Source organism: Dicentrarchus labrax, unplaced genomic scaffold (genome assembly GCF_905237075.1).
Source record: "Dicentrarchus labrax unplaced genomic scaffold, dlabrax2021, whole genome shotgun sequence".
NCBI classification, from domain to species: domain Eukaryota; kingdom Metazoa; phylum Chordata; class Actinopteri; family Moronidae; genus Dicentrarchus; species Dicentrarchus labrax.
Genome location: NW_026136718.1, coordinates 15498556 through 15521183, shown reverse-complemented (window position 1 = coordinate 15521183; position 22628 = coordinate 15498556). Strand labels below are relative to the sequence as shown.

Sequence of the window (22628 nt, the reverse complement as noted above, 5' to 3'; positions counted from 1 at the left end):
GTTAAAACAACAGCCTTGTTTTAACAAGAGGCCATCTTTCCTTCTTCCCCTCTCTCCGTTTTCCCTCTTTCTACTTCTCTCTCTGCGCACCTGATCGACTTGTATCACAGCTGCCTCTGATCTCACATCAAAGACCTAGTTTGTGTGGGTATGTGTGTGTGTGTGTGTGTGTGTGTGTGTGTGTGTGTGTGTGCATATATAGGAAAGGCTTAGGGTAAAGGTAGAGAGGGTATTTCTGTAGATGAATCGCATGTTTGTAAGAAGTGGCACACACACACACACACACACACATGCACAAACTCACATCCTCCGTCCTGTCCCTGGAGCCTAACAAATCAGTCAGGCAGATAGAGAGGGCAGGAAGGCCAAATGCTGGGGTTAAACACATGCTGCTGAGGAGCAGCGCAGACAGACAGCAAGACCACACCAATCCTGCACGCCTGGATGGCAGCCAGGAACCCACACATACACACACACACACACACACACACACACATATATGTATATGTATAACATACAGTACATGTTGTATCTGTGTGTCCTACTTATGTCACACACAAACCTTATTACAGCATGTCTCTTGTGCTTGTTGCAAGTCTCCGAGCTGTGGAGGAGCTTGACAGAAGCCAATACGTCAAAGGCATGCCAGGCGTGATAGCTTTACCGCACAAATGCATGCCGTCCCGACATGATTCAGTGGCTTCATAAGCACGAATGGCAGCTATTGTAGATTATCAAATGTGCATTTTTTTTTTGGTAATTTTTTGGAATTTCAGTAAAAGTAAAGATATGTAAAGGTTAGAAAATAACAGAAATATTGAGAGATATAAATCATTAGTTTACGAGTACGAAATTTAGAATTTGGATTGTCACTGGAGCGATTTCGGACACAGCTTTACAGAAAAAGTTTGCGTTTTTATAGGTTATATAACCATATGCATTTGACAGTTCAAGCATGTCAAAGAACAGGAAACAGTGCAGATTGCTTACACATGCATCCTAAAAATCCACTGATCGATTTAGTCACTTCCACTGCTGCTTAGCTGTTTGCCGGTGCACCGCTGCCTTTAAGGTCAAAGTTTGCCAGGACTGACCCCTCACCCCCGCTGTGTAGGGGTGTAAACACTCCCCCAATTCTCCTCGGAGAATAGCATTGGGTCTGGGCCATAAATCACAGGCTTGATAATTGATAGGAAAACAGCAGTCCAGCAGTATATAACCTTTTACGTGTCGTCTCAACTCTTTATTATGGTGCTAATGAGTGGCCGTGGATCAGGGTTAGAGCTGCGAGCAAAGGGGGTGAAGGGGGGGCGGGGGTTACCTCAGTAAAATACAGGCTACTGGCTACTTACATACACACACACTGTTGAGGCAGACACACACACACACACACACACACACACACACACACACACATATATAAACACAGGAACTCAGTGTGCACTTGACACAGACACACATGCACACACACCAGAGGGCAGGCAGATGCTCAACTACACACAGGAAGGCACTCGCACTGAAGAATATGCGCGTATGCAAACATTCCCTCACACACACATGCATATGCAAACACACACACACACATACACACACACACACACACACACACACACACACACACACACACACACACACACACACACACACACACACACACACACACACACACACACACACACACACACACACACACACACACACAGTGGCTTGCAGGCTCAGCAGTGTCCATTACAGGCTGCTATTAGTATGGAGATTGTGCTAATTGTCCCCACAGACCACACATGCAGCACTCAGTAGGCCCGCTGTGAGTCTGTGAGGCTGAGTAAGAGCAGGGACTCTGCTTTACACATCCTATTGTCTCGGTCGTGACCCTATTAGTGCAATTACAAATCAATCACTGAATGATTGTGGGATACATGCTGTGGATTGTTTCAATGCAAATTACACCATTATAGCACTTCAAGTGGCTGTGCTACTGTGGCCAAGTTTCACATAAGAAAAGTCAGTAAAATATCCACCACAATAATCCAGTTCAGAGCGAGTTGGAAAACCAGTACAGTATTAATGGTTTAAAAAAAATTTCTTCGGAGACAGGTGTAATAGCTGCCCTGTTCTCGCATCTTTTCAGTTGTAACTAGAAACAATTATAAATATATAAAAAAAGCAGATCAAAATGTAACTGGGGGCAGGTTTAGTTACATTAGACCAGTATAATTGTTGATATCTTTGGATTATATGGGGCTTTTATTTAAATCTGTTGTCAGTGTCTTACGACTCTGATAGGATGAACATGCTGCACTGGGTGTCATATGAAAGACCTGCAGTGATTCTAATGAGTCTTAAATCAGAATCAAAATATGCATGAAAAATATTTATGGATACGATTATGGTTTTTATCATATGTGGGTTTTAAAGGAAACCTTTTTACCCCTTGAAGTATACATTTACTGTTGTCTGAGACATTTCCATTCTGCCAAAAGGCATACAATACCCCCCAGAAAATATGGATAAAAATATTTCTTTAAAAAAAAAATCTAATTTAGTCAAACACGTTTAAAGCATGTGTTTGTATATTTTAATTTATCATGTTGATCCATAGACCTTGTGCCCTGCTTCAGAATCAGAATCAGATTACTTTATTGAAATTTGTTTATATTAGTGTTGTAATTTTAAGGAACATATTTACAAGCTCTTTTTCTTCTGAGACTCATATTTCAGTGTAAGATTCATATCACAAACACTGAATCAGTGTCTCTGTACTATAACCTTTGGCTATTGGGGGATTGAACCAATAATGTCTATACCTGCTTTTAATTGTTTTTATCTGGAATTACAGTTTGAAATGGCTGCTTGTGTCTGAGTGGACTCCTGGACTCTATGTATTCTTACTCTGGGTGGGCTGGTTCAGAGTCTTGCAGACTGGAGAGGGTCCAGTCTCATTAGCAGCAGCTCAAAGCTCCTGATCAGTCAAGTAGAGGAGACTGAACTGTGAGCGGCTCCTGTGTGACCCCACTGAGCGAGAACACAGGGGAGAAGATCTATACCCGCTGGCGCTGCCACAGGCCTCTTTGTTCTCCTGTGTTTGCTGACAGGAGAGATCGGAGGGGCGTATCCGACGGGGCTCACACTGCGCTGCGCTCACCAGGGCTACACAGCGGTGTGTGTGTAAAAGATATATACATGAGCACATAGACACTCTGACTGTTACACTGTACACACATCTCTACCCTATTACCCTCTTTTTTCTCTTACTTTTTACTTCACACTTGCTCTTTGACAAACACAAATCCATCTACACACACACAAACACATATACAATAAAACTATCAACAAGTGATTTCTAGTCTGATGTGGAGGGTCGTCTGTCCACTCAGTCGTTGTATTAAAGTTCAATATATCTTATCTCAACAAGGCTTCAGGGTTGGGAAAGTCGAGCCAGTGTGGTGCTGGGATACCACACACAGCATGCAAGGATGCTGTGCCATTTACCCACAAAAGAAAACAACATTAACAACTATAAAAGCCTTATTTACTGCCTTTGTTTATAGTGTAATGGTTAAACCACACAATAGATTTTAGCATTAAGGAAATACTTGCAGATTTTTCCTGCAGAATTAAAAGTATTTGTTCACATGGACACAATAACTTGAACAAATCTGAGACTGATGAAAGCCTCAATTAAAAATAACAAGAATAATTTACATTTACACAAGTGCTTTACTAAATATTTAGAAAAAAAATCTTTGTTTCAAGATTTTTTCACCTTTTGATATGAAGTAATCCTCCGAGCTGCTTTTAATGCCCCGATTCTTCTTACCCTTTGTGTGTGGGTGACTGAAGATAAGCTGCTCAATCATCTGTATCTTTCCACTATTTGAAGATAAAACCATCGTCATCTGCTGTAATTGTTTGCTCATCCAGCCAGACACAATAACATCCTTTAGGAAGTGTGACTAACCCAAACACAGGTGTATCACAGAGCGCCAGGTGCTTGTGGTCCTCTCATACCAGCAGCAGTCAGCACAGTTTCTGACAGTATCAGATGTTATCTGGAGGAGGGGTGGGAGGGACAGATGGCTTATCTGTATCGATGCCCACTGATGAGGCAGAAGGAAGGGTTGGTGTCCGAAAATTTCAACAAATTCTGACTAGAGGCCTGCTTGCACTGTGATCGAGGCCCAATGCAGGGCTATTTTTTTTTGTCACAAACGCAGTATATCAATTGGGAATACACAAACATTTAGATTTAGTTTCAAGAGTACTGCCAGCTCTAAGGATCTTAGTCTCCCTGCCGAGCGCTGCTCCCTAATGGCTAGGGGGGTTTCTGCTGCTCACCTGTTCTGCACAAAGTGTATGTGGGACAGGTGTGTTAGGGGAAGGCAGGTGGGTGTGTTTTCCTTGGTAAAGTAGGACATCAAGAAACCGGCAAAACAAAGGAAAATGCACTTTCAAACATGTTAACACAAAAACAGCAATTTAGGTACCTTGCATTCTCTGGTATTTTTGCTGTGGTGGAGTATTTTTCTTATTCCTATGGTTCTCTGGCTAAACACGGACAAGACAAAATAAAATCTTAGTCATAAGTCATCTCAAAGCAGTAAAATGCTGATTTTGTCTATCAGAATCAAAACTGGCAGCAGGCAGGTTTCTCTTTTCTTCTCCCGTGGACATTTGCCCTTCCTTCTTCTTCTTCCTCACTCCTTTCTTTTTTGTCTTATGTATTTTTATTGAGGCTTAGTGTTAATGATCACAAGTCATTTAGCCAGTGCTTTGCTAAAGGTGGACCTAATGTTGTAGTAAAATAATTAATTTATCTCTTTTTCCTCTCTATTTCTTTTAAGTCTTTTGTTCTTTCTCCTTTGTTTTACCAGACAACTCATCTGGAGTCATGATGACAGGACTTATGCTCAGAACAGTTTAGCAGGATACTTTTTTTGCTACGTGCTGTAACTATGGAATAACTGTACCTTAAACCTCTTACCACCATCTGGGGACCTCATCTAAATTTTTTTGTGCACTTGATAGCAGCAGTAAGAATGTAGAAAATCAAATAAAAACATTGACTGCCAGTAGATGTATTCAGAGCACTCACATCGAGTCTTATGGAGTTTTGCTGTTTTAAAATTTTCTCAAACCATGGTGTGATATTTGTTTAGGGAGTTTAGGAAGGTGAGACAGAACCTTGGTGCGTGTGTGCCTACAATGCTGAATGTGTCAGAGTTGGCACCACAGTCACCTACTTGATGCAACAATTTCAGGCGAGATCTCCAAGGGGGTTTTATTTCCAAGCCCTTTTGGGAAATATAAAAAAATCACTGACTGATAGAGAAGCAGTAGAAGTCTGCAAGAGTTTCTTTTGTGAACTCTGCTGTATGAAAATTGTTCCAACTGATCAAATATATAGTAAGTATTTTTATAGTCTTTATAATTCTTGTAGTCTTGTTGTTGTTGTTCCAGTACCATTGTGAGTGCCACTATAATTAAACCCTTCAGTGGGTTCCACACAGTGACGCACTGTTTGTCCAAGACTGTTCAGAAAAGTTGAGTACTTGATGCAAGCAACAGAGCGATTGTCTCATTTTCTCCTTATTAACCACTAATTGAGAGAAAGAGTGAGAGGGGAAAAGAAAATGAGAGCGAAGTGATGAGCAGACGATGGAATAATAAGAGAGAGAAAGAGGCAGAGAGAGAGACACAGAGAGAGAGAGTATTAATGTGTATTAATCAGTGGTCCGGGTAATAGTGATCTGTATTTTTGGAGCCAATCTAATTATCCTTTAATGAGGGTTTGTCATCTGTTTATTAGCTTCTTGATGTCTCTCTCTCTCTCTCTCTCTCTCTCTCTCTCTCTCTCTCTCTCTCTCCTTCTCTTTCACACACACACACACACACACAGACACACACAGTGGTTGTGGTTCAGACAATCATGACAAGAATAATGTATAGATTTAAATTAATGGCCTAATACATGTTTGGTTCAACCCCCACATAGATATGTTCTGCAACAATCACACTGGTACATAAAATAAAAATACCTCACTGCAGGTTTACAAATTTTCATGAGTTACTTACTTCGAGAGGAAGGCACTCATTCAAACCTTGCAAAACATGCAGTTTTTTTGTGCCAGTTGGTTTCATTGCTGCTAAAAATGCTAACAAGCAGGGCACTGCTGTCGTCATTTTCACGTTTTCAGGATCTAATAGAAGTACCGTTGTGTTTTTCAGCATGATCACTTCTTTTTGGTGCTAAACCGGAATAAAAAAGTAGTATTGTAGTTCTCACACAACAGCAGTAGGAAATGTAATGAAATGAGGAGCACAAGTAAAAACATCTCCCTCCTGGCGAATATTAACTCAAGTTAAACCGAATATGTCAATTGATTGCCTGAAGTGCATTGAGAAAGGTTCAACTTCAAGTTCTGACAGTGACAGAGGTGGATCTGTATATTTCAGTCTGTCTAGCAAGTGCAGGTTGATGGCATCAGACTGAGTGACAGGTCACTGGTGAACAGCTCTATCGCTGTCCGCTGTCAACGGCTTCTTGATCCAATGTGACTGACAGACAGCAGTCAGCAAACTGTCACTGTCTGGATTTGGCATTTGCTGTCCAGATTATGAGCGTGGTTATGTTTCAACTTTTGAAGGATCATAAATGCCGGGGTTCAATGCTTCTTTTCCTTGAATTATAATTTAAATCCTGTGGGGGAATTTATCAGCAATTCTGAGTATATAGATGACAGAGTATATTGAGTACATTGTTGTGACGTTTCATTATCAGGATCCTTTTTAAATATCCTCCTATAACATTATGTTAAGCTTTATGATTTATTTTGAACAATGAGGAGCCCATGTCTTTCCAGTAATTCCACAATCCTAAACCACAGCCAGTCGCCATGGTTTTCCCATTGTAACCCCAACAAAAAAGGTTAAACCCGATGTGTGAGAGAGATTCCACACTAGAGAACAACATGGAGATGAGGTTCCTATCTGAGGTGTCCTATCTGTGATGCAATAAAACATTTGTTACTTAACAAAGATAAAGAGATTCCAGTACTGTGGTCCTTGCTGCAGTTAAACCAGCCATGCTGTCACAAGGTAAGGTAATGTAGAGGTATTCATGGAAATTGTTAAATTGATAAATTATAGAAATGTATAATTATAATGATTAAAAATAGACCCGATCCCAAAGATCCTGAAGGACGATCAGGACCAATTCGAAAAGAGGATAAATGCACCTGAATTAAGACGTCCAAACCGGACCAGAAAACCCCAATTAGAGAGAGAACAGCTTGCTTGTTATCTTTGTTAATTATTTGCAAAAGAGAGGTTTGTTTTTACCTTCTTATACTTAATTTTCTTCATGTCATTTTCACCTGTGAAGACCATGACACATCATGTGATCAGATCTGGTAGTGAGTTCACTTAGATCCATTCAGGGAGTAGACATTGAAACATAGACTCCAAACCTGCAACAATAAAATGGGTATTTATAAGCTCTGTCCCCACCAAGAATCATCAGACTATTTCAGAACAAATCTGCAGATATTTTCCCATGAGGTGGCTTGTAAGTAGCCTCATATTATGGCAGATACCCAAGGACAGTCCTAACCCCCCCCCCCAATCTGTAAGTCACTATCAAAGATCATTGAGCCATGCATCTCAATGAGGGCCAGATTGATTGGTTGGAGGGAAGCGGAGGCAGGGTTCGATCTTTGCCCTCAGGTCCTGAGAAGGGAAATATGGTCACAGGGACACAGTCGCACAGCTACCCAGTCCACTCTCCATCAACGAGATGATTGGACACATACATGCTGAACCACACCCGCACCTGATGGAACAATTGTAGTGACTAATGGAGAAGATGAGTGAGAGAAAGAACAAGAGGGAGAGGGGAGAGAAATTGGGGGTTTGTGTGCTGATTGACCTGTGGTCAGAGAGGTTATGTTCATTGATCTGTAGGGCAGAAGAAAAGGGCTTTGGCCTGAGGTGCTTCAGAATGAGTCTATTTGGGGTTTAGGATTCCTGTCCATTCCCACCAGGAGCTTTTTCATCATCTGACTCCCCAGGACTTACAGCTGCCGTCTCCCGTTGTCCACGTAATGCTCAGAGCACTACAGAGGCCAAAGGCCAATCAATGTTCTACAAGAGGTTGATACAGATCTTATTAGTCAATGAATGATCATTAGTGGTCTAACGAGGCATTGATTTGTGCAAGGGCCAAAGGTTGTGGTGGTTGTGGTGAGTGTCTTTAATACATTAAACACAATTGATTGCAGAGTAGGAGGGATATTTTTGAAGGATGCTAGAATTAGATTGGACAGTGAGAGATTTGAGGTCAAGCCAGAAGAGGAAGTGTACCTTCATCGGCCGTTGAATGTGGTGAGGATTGGACATGGAGCCTAGCAGCACATTTGTCTTTTATGTATTACTGGTGTAGCAATTCTGCAATTAATAAAAAGCAGATATCTAGAAGTACTAAGTCAAAGGCAACTGGACTTGCTGTTTCAAAGGCTGGAGCAGCAGCCTTTGAAAGCTAAGGAAATGACTCTGCTCATAGCAGATGTGTTACTACAGGGCCTATTATGTTGCTCATTAAATACCCAACCTCTCAATAGGCCATTATTTCCCCAATAAAAAACAAACGGCGGCCTGCATACTTTCCCCTCTCCCCCCTCTGCTTCAGAGGTTAGTTCTACCTCACAGACGGCAAAAAACCCTGACTAATATCCTGCATGTGATGCTTTTAAATAGGAAGCAGGCCGCAGGATAGGGTGGGGTACAGGTGTGGCAGGAGCCAATGGCTTTTATAGCCCTCCAACTCCTCTGAAAGTGTGCCAAGGACCTGCCTACACAACCCACCACTGCAGTGTTCGCCGCCAAGCGTTAACTTTACTCCCCCCGCCAATCTCTACATGCCTACTGGTTATATAGAGTCTGTGCTTGTTATGACTTTATAGAGGGATTTCTGATGTGCTTAGAGAATTGTTTGATGATTGGGATAATGATGCCAGTTGGAGTGAGTTGTCTCAGCACTTTATCGCCAGTGAACACAGAGAAAAACAGACCCAGCCGACACAAAACAAGCTCCACATCCTCCCCTGGATGGTGGCTCGTCCCCTGCCATTCAAAGCCGTCCAATCCTCCACATGTCAATCAGAATTATACCACGTCCACAGGTTTGTCACCAGGGGGACGTTCGTCACCATGTCTCCCCTGCAGAACAGCCTTTTCATGCCCCAGCATAATGTCAACGGGTGACATCCAGGCCTGATGTGATGTGGCATTCACTAAAGGTCACGTTAGGCATCTCCGCTCCGTCTGCATCAGCAGAACTGGCAGCCGTCATATGGGCGCTGGCATCGGCCATTACCCAGGCCCTCAGGGGGACTCGATGCTTTGAGGATTTGTCAGCGGGATTCTGATCTCTCTATTTCAATGGCGAGCACTGAATACAGGCTAGTCACAGTCCATGTTTTGATGCAGAACAACAGAAACTGGAACTGACCATCAATCATACAAGGGGATGCAGAGGACAATGATATCTTCTTTTGTTTCAAAACATGAACTTTACTATCTCATGATGCTCTTGATAGCGGGGATGGGGCACAGACGTATCGCAGTGTTTTGATGGGTTATTCAACCCCAGGGTGTGTGTGTGTGTTCTCTTCAAATCCACGGGGAGATAAGATAGAGATTGTAGTCAGGAATGTTTGTGTATGTCCGTTTGAATCCTTTCTGATAAAAGTTTGTACAAATTGATTTTGAATTCAGTTTTTTAGGTTTTCCAGTTGTACATAAAAGCATCATTGTAAAGTGATTATGAAAATGGTTTAGTCCGCTTTTGAAATGAACACAAAAATAAAAATGAAATTGTGCCATTCTAATGCACACATTTTATTTCATCGGAACAAGACTTAAATACAGCCAATGAAGCATCCTCCCAAGTGGGATCAGTAAGTGAAGAGAGCAAATGGCAGCTATACAAAGGCTAGACATCCAGGAAAGGAGGTCCTGAACTGGCGAGACACAAAGACAGAAAAAGGAAACAATCAGAGACACAGACACAGTGAATCCATTAGGAGATGGGCCAGTCAAACCCAGCACAGCCCAGCGAGAGAGGGCCGATCCATCTGAGCCAGTTGCCGTAGTGAGGGAACAGTTAACAAGCCCCACAGGCAGGTTTTACAGCCCCCTGTTGTGTGTCTGAGACCCCCCAGGCTGAAGAGGGGCTGAGGCTGACTGATACTGACAGGGTTTATGTGGGCGCGGGGCGCAGGGCAGTGGGGGGATGGAGACGTGTAAAAAGGTGGTCACGAACCAACAACTGTCACTTACGAGAGTACAGCACAAACACCGAGTCAGGTCTCAGCAAAAGCATGTACACACACACACACACTCATCCATACATCCAAACATGCCCACTCCCACACCATTAAATCGGATGTTTGTGTGGAGCAGAGGTGAAGGGTGGGGGAGACGCTGTAGTCAGAAGAGGGGGGCTTATCCAAAAAGTGGACCAATAAAACACCTGAAAATCAAATCCAATTGCTCTTATCACGGCGCCATTCAGAGACGTTATCTGTGCAGGTAATGTGGTTATAAATTCAATTTCAGCCCAGAGATTTCATTGTTTACTGATGCCTGCATGTTCCGGGCGGCAGAGCGCAGAAAGCCCGGGAACGTTCGATGCGTGTCGGGAAAAGTCATTTAGGCTTCCGCGAGGGGATGCAAAAAAGGCGAGAGAGAGAGAGGGGGGTGAAACCAGGAGAGCTGTCACTCTCCCAAGGACACCCGACTCCGCTTTCTATTTTCCACCCCATGTTTTATTTAGAGGCCATTTTGTCCTATTTGGTTCCTCATTATGGGGGCTCATAGCTCAACTGATGTCAGGGGACGGCACTTGCCGACAGACATCGACATCAGAACTCGTCATGTCACTGGTCATTTGGAGTGGAGCTGGGGAAAAGTGTTGGTCCAGTGTTTGGATAATAGGGTCCTGAAGGAAGTTCAGTCCACTAGGCTGCACACTGAGGGGTCAGAAACTGTCAAAAATACTAATCTGTTTGTAATGTTCTATATTTTAAAGTGCTAAATTGTATTTGCCAGCCTTGTCATTTGTTTTCCCTTGACTGTGCAGAGATGGGAAATTAGGTGCATCTTGCCTACTAGCTCTCTCCATGTGATTGATGGCTTTCAGGAGTAAATCACCTCATCTACTAGGTAAAATCTTGATATAGTAGAGCTCCTCCGGCTCCCAGCTGGCTGCTTATGGCAGTAATCCATCAGTGGAGCCCAATGGGCCGGGTGGCCCTCCTGGGTAATGTTCCTATTGACAGCCTATGATGTCAACACTCTGACAGCAGGGGGCCATAGCAGTGTGTCTGTGTGTTTATGTGTGTTTGTAACCTTATTTTAGTCTCACTACTGTCTGTCAATAGTACAGATGGGTCTACTGAACACACACACACACACACACACACACACACACACACACACACACACACACACACACACACACAGTGAAGGCTGTTCTCAACTACAAAAATCCTATGAGTTAGAATTTAATGAGCAGAGGTGTCATGGTGGTCAAGGGGTTTAAGATGCTGACCAAGTAATCACAACATCCCAGTTTGAGTCTAGCTTAAGGCTTTTGGTGAATGTCATTCTTCCTCTCTCTCACCTTATTTCGTGTCAGCTCTAAACTGACGCAAAATGCCCTTTAACTGACCACAGAAAGGTAATTTAATGCACAAATCTGATGTTTTGTTTGGTGTTTTTTTAAATCTGAATATTTTTGTTTGTCCGTCATAAATGTTCCTTTGTAAATTTATGCAGGCATGCGACATTAAGTGACTTAGATTTTAGTATTCATAAAACAGAGCTAGCTTTGACAACGTTTACCCAACGTTAGTTCATGTAAATCTTGAGTGCAGTAAACTGTTTGCCTCAAAGGCCAACCCAGCATGGTAAAATCATGGTACAGTTTTTCCCTGTAACACCTCTTTTAACTCTCTCCTATTATCCAGGTAAAGTGAAGGGTCTCTATGACTCTCAGGCCCCAGCGTGTCCAGTCTGTCAGGCTATTCTGCGACCAGGAGAGCTGCAAGAACACATGGAGCAGGAGTTGACCAAACTCGCCCAACTTCAAATGAGGTACCACGATCTGATCACAAATGACCACTGTCTGATTTCCGTCCATTCACTATCACTAAATCTTCTTCCATTGCCTTTATTTAACATTCTGCCAACAAGTGGTTTTATAACTGAGAATCACATCTTCACATCCTCCTTCTAACCATTTTCTTCCAACTTATCCATTTGTCATTTTCTTCCTGTTTTGCAACCCAGACTTTCTATTCTGTTCAGCTTTCAGGTGATAATTAATGTTGACAGATTTAGTAACTAGAGGCCCCCCTCCCCCTTTCAGTTTCCCCAGGTGGCATCTCCCGTCTTCTCTGTCACCTGCGTGCACTGTTTACAAGCTGCCTCATTGTTCCCTACATATTTCATATTACAGCCTCCGGCCTCGAGGCGACAAATCATACAGCGGGTGGATAATGTCCTGCTAATGGCTGCTTTGAGCCCTACATACACGCACGCTCACTAGTCTAAAACATACACAGGAGGACCAGAGGTGCACACACACACACACACACGCACACACACACGCGCACACACACACACACACACACACACACACACACACACACACACACACACACACACACACACACACACACATTACCTGCTGCTTAGACCAGAAGAATGATTCCTCCAATAAAGACATTACACTCCAAATCTGCTTAACGACCGCTCCGTGGACAGTAATGGTTTCAAATTGAACTTGGCCCACGGGGACACTGTGTGTGTGTGTGTGTATCCGTGTGTGTGTGTGTGTGTGTGTGTGTGTGTGTGTGTGTGTGTGTGTGTGTGTGTGTGTGTGTGTGTTTGTGTGTGTGTGTGTGTGTGTGAGTGAATGTGTGTACTGTATCTGTGTGATACAAGTGTAAAATGAGGTTATACACAGACTCAGATAGAAATTTAGACAAGATAAAGGAAGAGGTTATTTACGAGATGACATTTAAAAGACAATATTGTGTTTGTATATTTTATAGGAACATAGTGTAGTTGATTTGTGTGTGTTTGTGTGTGTGTTGGCTTCTATTCACAAGCTTGTTTAACATACGAGCTTCTGTATGATTTGCTTCTTTTCTCTGCAGTGCCACTCCAGGGCACCACGACCACCTCATAAGGACGCCCAAGGTAAACGGTTGATATTGCTTGTGAGTTTCAAGAGAACGCAGCAGCTTTCATTCAGGCCTTTGACTCTCTTTTTCTCTGTTCTTTATCCATTTTCTCGCCAGTCACTCTCGCTGTCTCTTCATATCAAGCGTGAAGGAGGTTCTCCCACCTCGCCCCCTCGACCGTCTGAGGACGCGCACTCTGACCGATACCAGGTGAGGTTAAAAATATACACAAAACCAGTATCAGATTATCAGGAGTTCCAGGTTTTCAGAATAATATGGTACATGTCAGATTTAGAAGAAGAAACTGACAAATTCACGCTTTTCCAAAAGATGTACAGACCACAGTGCGATATAAGTACAAACATGAATAAATATACAGTTAGTTATTTATGTTGTTTGCCATGTTCCTACTGCATGTAATTACTTTACTACTGAGTTTCTTACCTGAATTTTGTATGTGTCCCTTCCAAATGTGCGTGCTGATACTTTTGATTAGTGCACTAAAACAGTACCTGACATGTAGTAGTTAGCGGCACTGTAAAAACAGTTCTTTTGTCCTGGTGTGGTGCCAGTGACTCACCGGGTTTATGGTCTGGGGCTGATCAAATGCTGTGCTCAACATTCAACACCTCACTTAAAAGTAAGAGTCGAGTCAAGTCAATTTTATTTATATAGCTCAAGAACACAGGTTGGTTTTTACAACCTGAACAACATATTGTACTGTATTTCCTTACGCCCTTGAGGAAAACTTCCACACAAAACAAAAACTTTATATAGATGCAATATATGGCATATATACAGAGGAGACAGTGTGGGAGTAATAGAAATACAATATAAATAAACAGATATTATTTTTTTATATTATAAACTATATTAAGTAAATATAGTACAAACATACTTTAATCAGTAGACATTAAGCGTAATAAGTTGAAGAAATGCATAAAATATTACTGAATTTGCTATCTTTGCTTTCTAATGAAGTGTGTTTTGTAATGTCTTACTTCAATCCACTGTGCTGCTGTTCATTTGTTCCAGTTGAAATGTAAATGAAAAATTATATTCTGCATGAGAAAAATATGAAACATCCTGATGTTTCTTTGTGTTTGTTTCAGACGTTTCTCCGTGTGCGGGCCAACAGACACACCAGACTGAATGGTACGTTGATGCATGCAGAGTTGTGTTTCATCGCTGCTGACTCAGTTTGTAGTTAAGGGAAAGCTCAGCTGTCAAGACTGTTACGGTCTGCAGTTTTAAATGGCTTTGAGTTTTTTAAAAACATTACAGTTTCCTTTGTTCACACTGATGCCACCAGTTATGTGTTTCGTCCAACTCCCCCTCCTCCCTCCCTCACCAGTCGTTCAGATATCACCCTTTTTCCCACCACATTTCCACTGGCCTAGCGCCCACACGAGCAGAGGAGCTATTAACCTTTCAACTTTGACCTCTTGATATGTTAACAGTCGATGACCTCTGCTGGTGCAGGTGCTACGTCAAATCTGCCCCATTACGCCCCCACAGCGCAGGAGCCCACCTAGACTGCACACAAGCTGGTAAGACACACTGAGAAGCACTTTCTTCATTATCAACTATAATGAACAGCTGCTGAGTTTTTTCCTTCCAGTCTCTCAATTTTAAAAACAAAGCATATGACTTTCTACTAAAGGGCTTATAAGTTATAACTAATGGTTTTTTTGATCAAACCATGTATCTCTAAAATGTAAACTTTTAATGTAAGAAGTAAATGTTTTAAGTTTCGTGCTGGTGATTATCTTCCTAGTATGTCATTAATGAAGGGTTGGTACCATAATCTATCAAGTGATGTCAACTTGTTCCTATTAATGGCTTAAAACTAATCTATGAAGCAAAGTAAATGATTAGTAAAAGATTATAGGAACCGTTAATAAAGCCACCACTCACAACAAATAAACCTTTTATATAGGGCGACTTATTAGAGAAAGTGGTACTAATTAATAAAAGAATAAATGATAATAAAACTATTTCAACTGTCTCAAACCATTTTAAATATATATATTATATAATAGTGTCTGTGTGCTGATACAGACATATAGATCCACAGAGCATCCTTAAAGCTGCAGCTGACATCTTACTACTGTTATTATTACCGCTGAGATTCTCCGGCTCTTAGCTGACTCTTCAAACTGCCAGTGCTGTCGGGGTCTGTTAGCCTTTATTGGGCCTTATAACAGGACAGCATAATGAGCTTCTAAATACATGTCAGGGAGGAAGCAGAAGAAAGAAGGAGGAGAGGGCTCCTCTGTTGATTAATCAACCTCTCTCACTCTCTCCTCTCTCTCCTCTCCCCGTTTGATGAGCTCTTCCTCATCTAAAACCGTCTCTTTAACCCTCATTATGTTCGCTGCGATGGCGGTGCTCGGGTCACAGCCACCAGCTCTCTGTGTGTCCACCCCCCTCACCCCCTCGGGGGTCACTGTCATCCAGTGGGAATTAGAGGGCCCTAAAACTTAATGTCCCCTTATGCAATCTGCAGTCAGTCAGGTCACAGTGGGAGAGGAGGTGCAGTTGGTGTTCTGCCATGTTAACTTTTATATCTGAGGGGAGAGGGGGGAGGGGGAGGGGGGATGACAGGATGGAGATGGGAGGAACGCTTTGCATCCACCTGCAGATGTTGTGTATAAAGAGCTCCCATCTGTGCTTTCTGGCTCTTATGTGTATAATTGTACGTTCAGGTCTGTGTGTGTGTATGTGGTCAACTTGCTGTGTGAAAAAACGACAGAAGAAGTCTTTATTTTTGGATGTTGTTGTCAGATGAGCTCGATTATCCCATCATCACCACCCAGTGTGTTGATCTGCTACTACTAATTATATAAAAGTGGATATTGTTACAATATATTTTGCATACTTAAAACTTAATAATCCTGAAACTGTCAATGTTTAGACTTGATCTCTTATTTTCTTTTTTGGTCAGGTTGGAAATGATCATATATTGTGATGGCAGAATCTGGAAGTTTTTAACCATTTAACCATACATTTTTTGCTTTGTATTTTACTCTTAACTCTAATATATACAACTATTTTATTTTTTCAAATTAGCAGAGCTACTCCACAATCTTTTACATACCATCTGACAACTGCAGAAGTTTCCATCATAGTACATTGTACTCTGAAACAAATATTACACACCGTCATAAAACAACATGAAGATTACGTTGTTCTACCACAGTCACAGAAAAATATTCTGTCGCTAGAATAAAAAATAGCTGAAAATGAAAATAACTGATGTTTTGAGATTGTATAATAAATCGGTGGTGAGGAGGGCTGAATCTTATGTCTCACTTCACCCTAATGTTTTCTTTGAACCCTTCTGAAAAAACTACAACACTATCCCTACAACATGCCAAAATAATATAACAGTGTAACAGTAAAATGGTTTTATAGTGTACCTTAATTTAAATCTTAATTTCTTAATGGAACTTCTAATGTTCACATTAATAAAACCCTGAAACAGAGACTTGTATGCCTTTGATGTTGTGTTCTTGATGTTAAAACATTACATTGTAAAGTAAGACTGAAATAAAATATACATTTAGGATGAGAAAAGTAGAATACACATTATCATGTGGAAATTATTTGGATTTTAAGACACTTATTCAACCTGCAGTGGGGAATAAAGGTTTGTATAAAGTTTGTATGAAGTTGGAGAGTTACAGAGTAAAACAGGAGCTCACAAGCTGATAAAAAAGGGAGCTAGTGAAGTGACAGTGTCCTGCTTTTAAAGTCAGTGTCACCATCTCATCTGTCTCTGTCTTCTGTCTGTTCCCAGTCAGGATCGGGAAGCTGAAGAGGAGGAAACCAGAAGAGGGACAGGTATGGGTTATTTTTTTTTTTAAGAATGCAGATGGCATTTTTATTGTAATCCGAGATGAATATAAGTATAGCAGGAACCACTGTTAGGTTGAGAGAATGTTGGTGGTCCAAACCCCCCCCCCGACACTGTTGACTGCTTTTGTTCATGTAGCATCAGGATCACTGTCAGCTCGCTGTGTATCCATGTGAAAACACGGGTTCACAGCTATGAAAACACAGAATCAGATACATAGCTGGAGGCTTTGGGAGGCATATAGAAATGTTCACAGAGACACTCAAATTGTGTACTTTGTGTGTGTGTGTGTGTGTGTGTGTGTGTGTGTGTGTGTGTGTGTGTGTGTGTGTTTCAGGAGGGCTCAGCGGACATGGTGCCGCTGGAGGACGAATGGAATGACAGGAGAAGGATACAAATGGCGTCTATAGTTGGAGGGTTTAAAGGTAAGCGTGAATCTGTGTGTGTAATAAGTGTGTGCGCGTATGATCTTGTTCAGTGGAGGGTGAATAATGTGACTGAGTGACGGTTGAAAAACCACTGAACTTTTCAGTCAAGATTACAGCGGAGCAAGATGCCTTTAAGGTTAGCTTAAAAGTAACGGTTTCTTTTACCCGAGAAGGAAACTCTGACCTGCAAACTTGTTACGCGCTGACTGACAGAAAAAAGCAGAGGGGTATAAAGACAGGAAAACATAACATTTTGTGAAATTCACCCTATTATGACCTTAGAAATAAGAACAGAACTTCTCCACTTTGTCTTTTTACAAGCAACTTCAAACCAAACTTCTTTAAACAGGAACACCATCGAAATTAGTTTTGATGTTTTTGTGAAAATGTCTCCTCAGGTGCAGTCCTGGTGAGCACAACTTCTAAGGAGTGTCGAGACAGCGATGCAGACCTGGACGTAGACGGGGATGACACTCTGGAGTACGGCAGAGCGCAGTATCCTTTACAGTGAACACAGCAGTGACACTGAATTTTACTTTTGTTACTAACTGAACTTTTAAAAAAGCAGTAATAGATAGGATGGCTCTAACTTGGGAGAAATTACCTCCACTTGGATCAAATGTGACTGATTATTGGAATGGATGGATTTAAAATAAAGTCAAACAAACTACCACTGTACGTACTATTTTCCAGCATTTTCCAGGTTATGTAAGTGTCTTACTTGATGTTATCCTTGTGTTGTTCTATGTTTCCTGACCTTTGTTCTCAGATACACAGAGACAGATATCATCCCCTGCTCAGGAGAAAACTCCAAGGAGACAACAGTGAAGTATGTATCCCACCTGATAGGGTCTCATTCAGTTAGATATAACCACACAATCTATCCTTTATTATTTATCTGAGGTGATTTTTCAACAATCTTTTGTGGGTCTTTTTGTTTTTATTTTAATATTTTTCCAGCAGCACATTGCCTGACTCCAGAGTAAACCTAGAGTTTTCCAAATGGTCAAATGATGGTGAGTTAAGCAAAATCTGAAAGAATTAATAGATTAGATAAGGAAAAAATGAGAATTGTACACAAACAGGATCTTTATTGCATCATGAATATCTGTGTTTGTTCACTCAGGGAGTCCATCTACCAGCAGCGGAGAGAAAGTGGACGGGAGCATAGCTGGTCTCCCCAAAACCTGCAAAAACTCTGAGATAGAGACGTAAGTAAATACATTTTGGGGTCATTCAGAGCCTTCAGTACACTGCAACTATGTCTGTGTCACATTACTCAGCGCTTGAACATCCTCACTGCTGATTATCTCGAAAGGTTTTCAATGTTTTAAATTTAAAACTTAAAGTTGAAATTGTTTAGTGAAACAACAAAAACCACTGAAACCAAGTTACAAATCAATCATAAATCATCATACTCATGCTGGTGGTAGTGAGGTAGGTTGGGTGTAGTGAATCCGCCAATCAGAGCAGAGTAAGTGTAACCATCCCTTACTTTAGCAGCCCAGCTTTCTGTGTTGTAGCCCTACCTGCCCCTGCTCCAACCAGTGTGATATATAATACTATATCAATGTGATGATATCATCAATCAAGGTCACAGCAGGCGACACACGCATGTACACACATTTCATCACACTTAATGCATTGTAGCCTGTCTGCCTCGCTGTACAGTATGTTTGCACATACACTCTATTCTGTAATTGTGCGCTTGTCCGTGTGTATGTCTATCTCTGTGAGGACCCTCACCCCCCTCCCCTCTGCCTATGATAAATGAGACAGCGAATGCAGGCGATGTGATTGCTGATAAATTTCATGCTCAGTGTCCATGTTGGCCAGCGAATAATTTAATCTGTCTTCGATTTATAAATGACTCTCCAGTGTCTGCCTAACTCTCCCATCTCCTCCCCTCTCTCCTCCTGTTACCGTCCATCTGTGTGTGTGTGTGTGTGTGTGTGTGTGTGTGTGTGTGTGTGCAGGCTCTCAGAGGACTCCACGCTGACAACTCTGGATGCACTTAAAGCTCGGATACGGGATTTGGAGAAACAGTTGTCCAAAGGAGACAGATTTAAATGCCTCATCTGCATGGTGAGTACGGAGGCAAATTAAATCGACAGAGAAAAGATAGAGACAACAGCGCAGTAATGCAGAAACTGCGGATATTCCTGCAGGGACCTATGTTAATATGTCCTGGTCATACACTTTCAATAGAATGTAAATATGACATCTTGATCTGTTGATATGGATTTCTATTTATATTACTTAAAATTATATTATTTGAAAGGTAAATTTGTTTTACATCCAACTTAAACTACCATTGACATGAAATTGGAAAGTATGTTGTTTAATCAATTCTGTATTATGTTAATATACAGTAGATTGATATATAGGACAAATAGTGATCTTGAAACCTAGCTCTGACACTGATTTTATGTTTTAAAAACTATTTTTTTGTTTTAAATTACTCATTATTTCCTGGCCTATCCCGGCAGTGCCGGTAGAACTTGAGAATCTACTACGAGTGATGGGTACCGCAGTGTTCAGCCTCCAGCTCTGGCTGAAGTCAGCACAAAAATTACCAATGATTTCCTTGTATTTATTGTATTAATTGTCATGATTCTATGTATTATCTCAAACTGACAGACTTTTTTCTATTGTGCTGTTTTATATATTGACCATTTTGTGGTAGTTTTTTTGTCTACTTGCCCAGGGAAAAAATATACAAATGAGCTGTTAGCTTACTCTTACTTACTCAGCACTTCAACTGTGCGTGGTCCATGCAAAAATAAACAAATAAAACATTTTACGCTGGTGCTGATAATTAATCAAATAGTTGATCTACAGAAACTATCAACGAATCATTTAAGTAATTTATTTAGCAAAAATGCAGCATATTTGCTCATGACATTTAGTCAAATATGGGAATTTGCAGCTTTTCTCTGCTTTATATTGCTGTTTTGGACAGTCAATTGAACAAAAGAAGCCATTTCCCTGGCATCTGAGAGCTTGTGAATATTTATTTACTTTATTTTCATTTTAATTATTAACTAAATAACAGAACAAAAATGATCCATCTATCTCCTTATTTCTGGTATAAGATGGTGCACAACCAAATGTAGGTTGTAGTCATTCAACGACAAGCTCAAAAAAGGCTCTTCAACTCCACACAAACTGACAGTAAAAGCTTCATAGATCAAAGCACAGTCTGACAATTTTGTGAAGACAAAGCTGCTTCATCTAGGTCGATCAGCTTCTTGCACACATGAATGCACTAATGTTGCACCCATACCTTTGTGATGAAGGAAGCAAGTCAATGTGGTTTTGAACTGATGGAGTTTACCTTGCTCATTTTTGTTTGGGCTTATGGAGAGATATTGCCAAAACATAATGTATTTTATAATGTATTAAAAGAGTACAGTGTAATAAATCACGAAACACACCAGCTGGACCTTTCCTATTGTTGAAAGGGCTTTAAAGGGATCTAACAGGGAGCGTCTTTTATTGCACTTCATGTAGTTTCACATGGACATCTAGTGGCAGTGTTTTGTACTACATGTAAGGAATCATCACCTGTTTTTTGTCTCTGCAGGACACGTACACAACTCCTCTCACCTCCATCCAGTGCTGGCATGTTCACTGTGAGGAGTGTTGGCTTCGAACATTGGTAAATCATCGCATTTGTGCTGATTCATATAAACATGACATTGAGGTAAAATGACCCGAATATGTTTGATAAAGTCTCATTGTTCCTTTTCTTTTCTTTTCAGGGAGCAAAGAAGTTGTGTCCTCAGTGCAACACTATCACCTCACCTGGAGACCTGAGACGGGTCTTCCTGTGACGCAGCCACTCACCAAATGAGGGAAGAGGCTTCTTGTGTTTCAGCCAATCAGGGGTGGGCGTGTGGGCAGCTGGCCTGTCCTCCTCTTCCTCCTCACATCTTTCCTGGTCCTACCTGTTCGTCCACTAACCACTGATAAACAGCAAGTGTGACCTTTGACCTTCCTTCACAGCCCTGTACAATATCTATGTTCCTGCTGCAACACCAACAAGATCAGAACAAACGTCTAAAAAAAACGACCGTGAGCTCAGGCACTGAAAACAAATAGAAAGAAAAATCGCTTTGGGACAATATTTATCGATTTTGTAATCCTTTTTTCTGTTTTATGAGGGGAATAAATAGTTGAATCTCATGCAAAGCACATGTACATAGTTTTGTGTATGTTTGGATTGGTGTGTGTATATGATGTTGGCTAGCAGAACAACCCGACTGTATTTACTGTACAGAGTTTGTCTTTGCTTAGATCATTTATTATTTGTTTAGGTCCAGTAGTTTGGAAACATTTACAGTAATTTCATTACATTCAGGCTCATTTTGTCTTTGTCATTGATGTGTTTCTTTGTATAGGATCATTAAATCGAATTTTATCAATGTTACTACAATAAAACGTGTGTCTAAAAAGTTGTGGCGTCACAATATATTTTAACTGTGGGGATAATATGTGGGGATTTTACGCAAGCATCTTGTGTTTTTTAGGCCTGTTGATGGCCTTGTTACGATGACTCTGTGGTGGATTCGCCCTTTAAGAAGTGGGTCGGTGCAGGATTAGCCAGACAGAGGCCACTGCAGCTCAGTCGAGAGACACTAAACCCTGCTATTCTGAGCTTTTACCGTGTGGGGGACAGAAGACCACTCAGATCCAAGGACAAATCAAACCATGGAAATCACAATTTCATTATAGTTAATAGAGGGACAGTGTAATTTAGATTCCAACAACTGTGTCAGTTTTGAATTTTATGGTTGATTTTTTGTTTTGTTTGAAATATGTAGTGTAGTGTAGTGGGAAAAGTAAAAGAGCAGATGTTTGCATCATTTCCACCACTTTGACCTCTAACTGCTCTAGTTGAGCTGCTTAATAGACTGTGGTTGTACTGAGCAGCTTCCAGAATATGTTTACCTTCCGAAAAAGAGTAAAGCTTCATGTGAAACCAGATAAATAAAGATTGAAAATAAAAACATTTCCTCCAGGCCAAAAAGTGTACAAACAAGTTTTGTTTGATTTTTACAATCAGAAGGAAAAACTGGTAAGAATTACAGT

General features: G+C 41.2%; 1 protein-coding gene across 3 annotated transcripts in view; it reads left to right on the top strand.

Annotated features, from left to right (window-relative positions):
* rnf220b (ring finger protein 220b) overlaps positions 1-21888 on the top strand; it is a 29642-nt gene extending 7754 nt beyond the window's left edge. The window contains exons 3-16 of one of the 3 annotated variants that reach the window (XM_051377590.1): positions 12027-12153; positions 13221-13263; positions 13365-13457; positions 14360-14402; positions 14708-14797; positions 17050-17093; positions 17444-17531; positions 17933-18029; positions 18304-18363; positions 18498-18550; positions 18661-18745; positions 19511-19619; positions 21121-21195; positions 21299-21888. In XM_051377590.1, coding sequence (XP_051233550.1) covers positions 12027-12153; positions 13221-13263; positions 13365-13457; positions 14360-14402; positions 14708-14797; positions 17050-17093; positions 17444-17531; positions 17933-18029; positions 18304-18363; positions 18498-18550; positions 18661-18745; positions 19511-19619; positions 21121-21195; positions 21299-21370 — 1079 coding nt within the window. In that variant the 3' untranslated portion in view covers positions 21371-21888. Of the gene's footprint in view, positions 1-12026; positions 12154-13220; positions 13264-13364; positions 13458-14359; positions 14403-14707; positions 14798-17049; positions 17094-17443; positions 17532-17932; positions 18030-18303; positions 18364-18494; positions 18551-18660; positions 18746-19510; positions 19620-21120; positions 21196-21298 lie in introns of all 3 variants that reach the window. The other 2 variants (XM_051377589.1, XM_051377591.1) reach the window with 2 other exon arrangements.
* Positions 21889-22628: the final 740 nt, after the last annotated feature.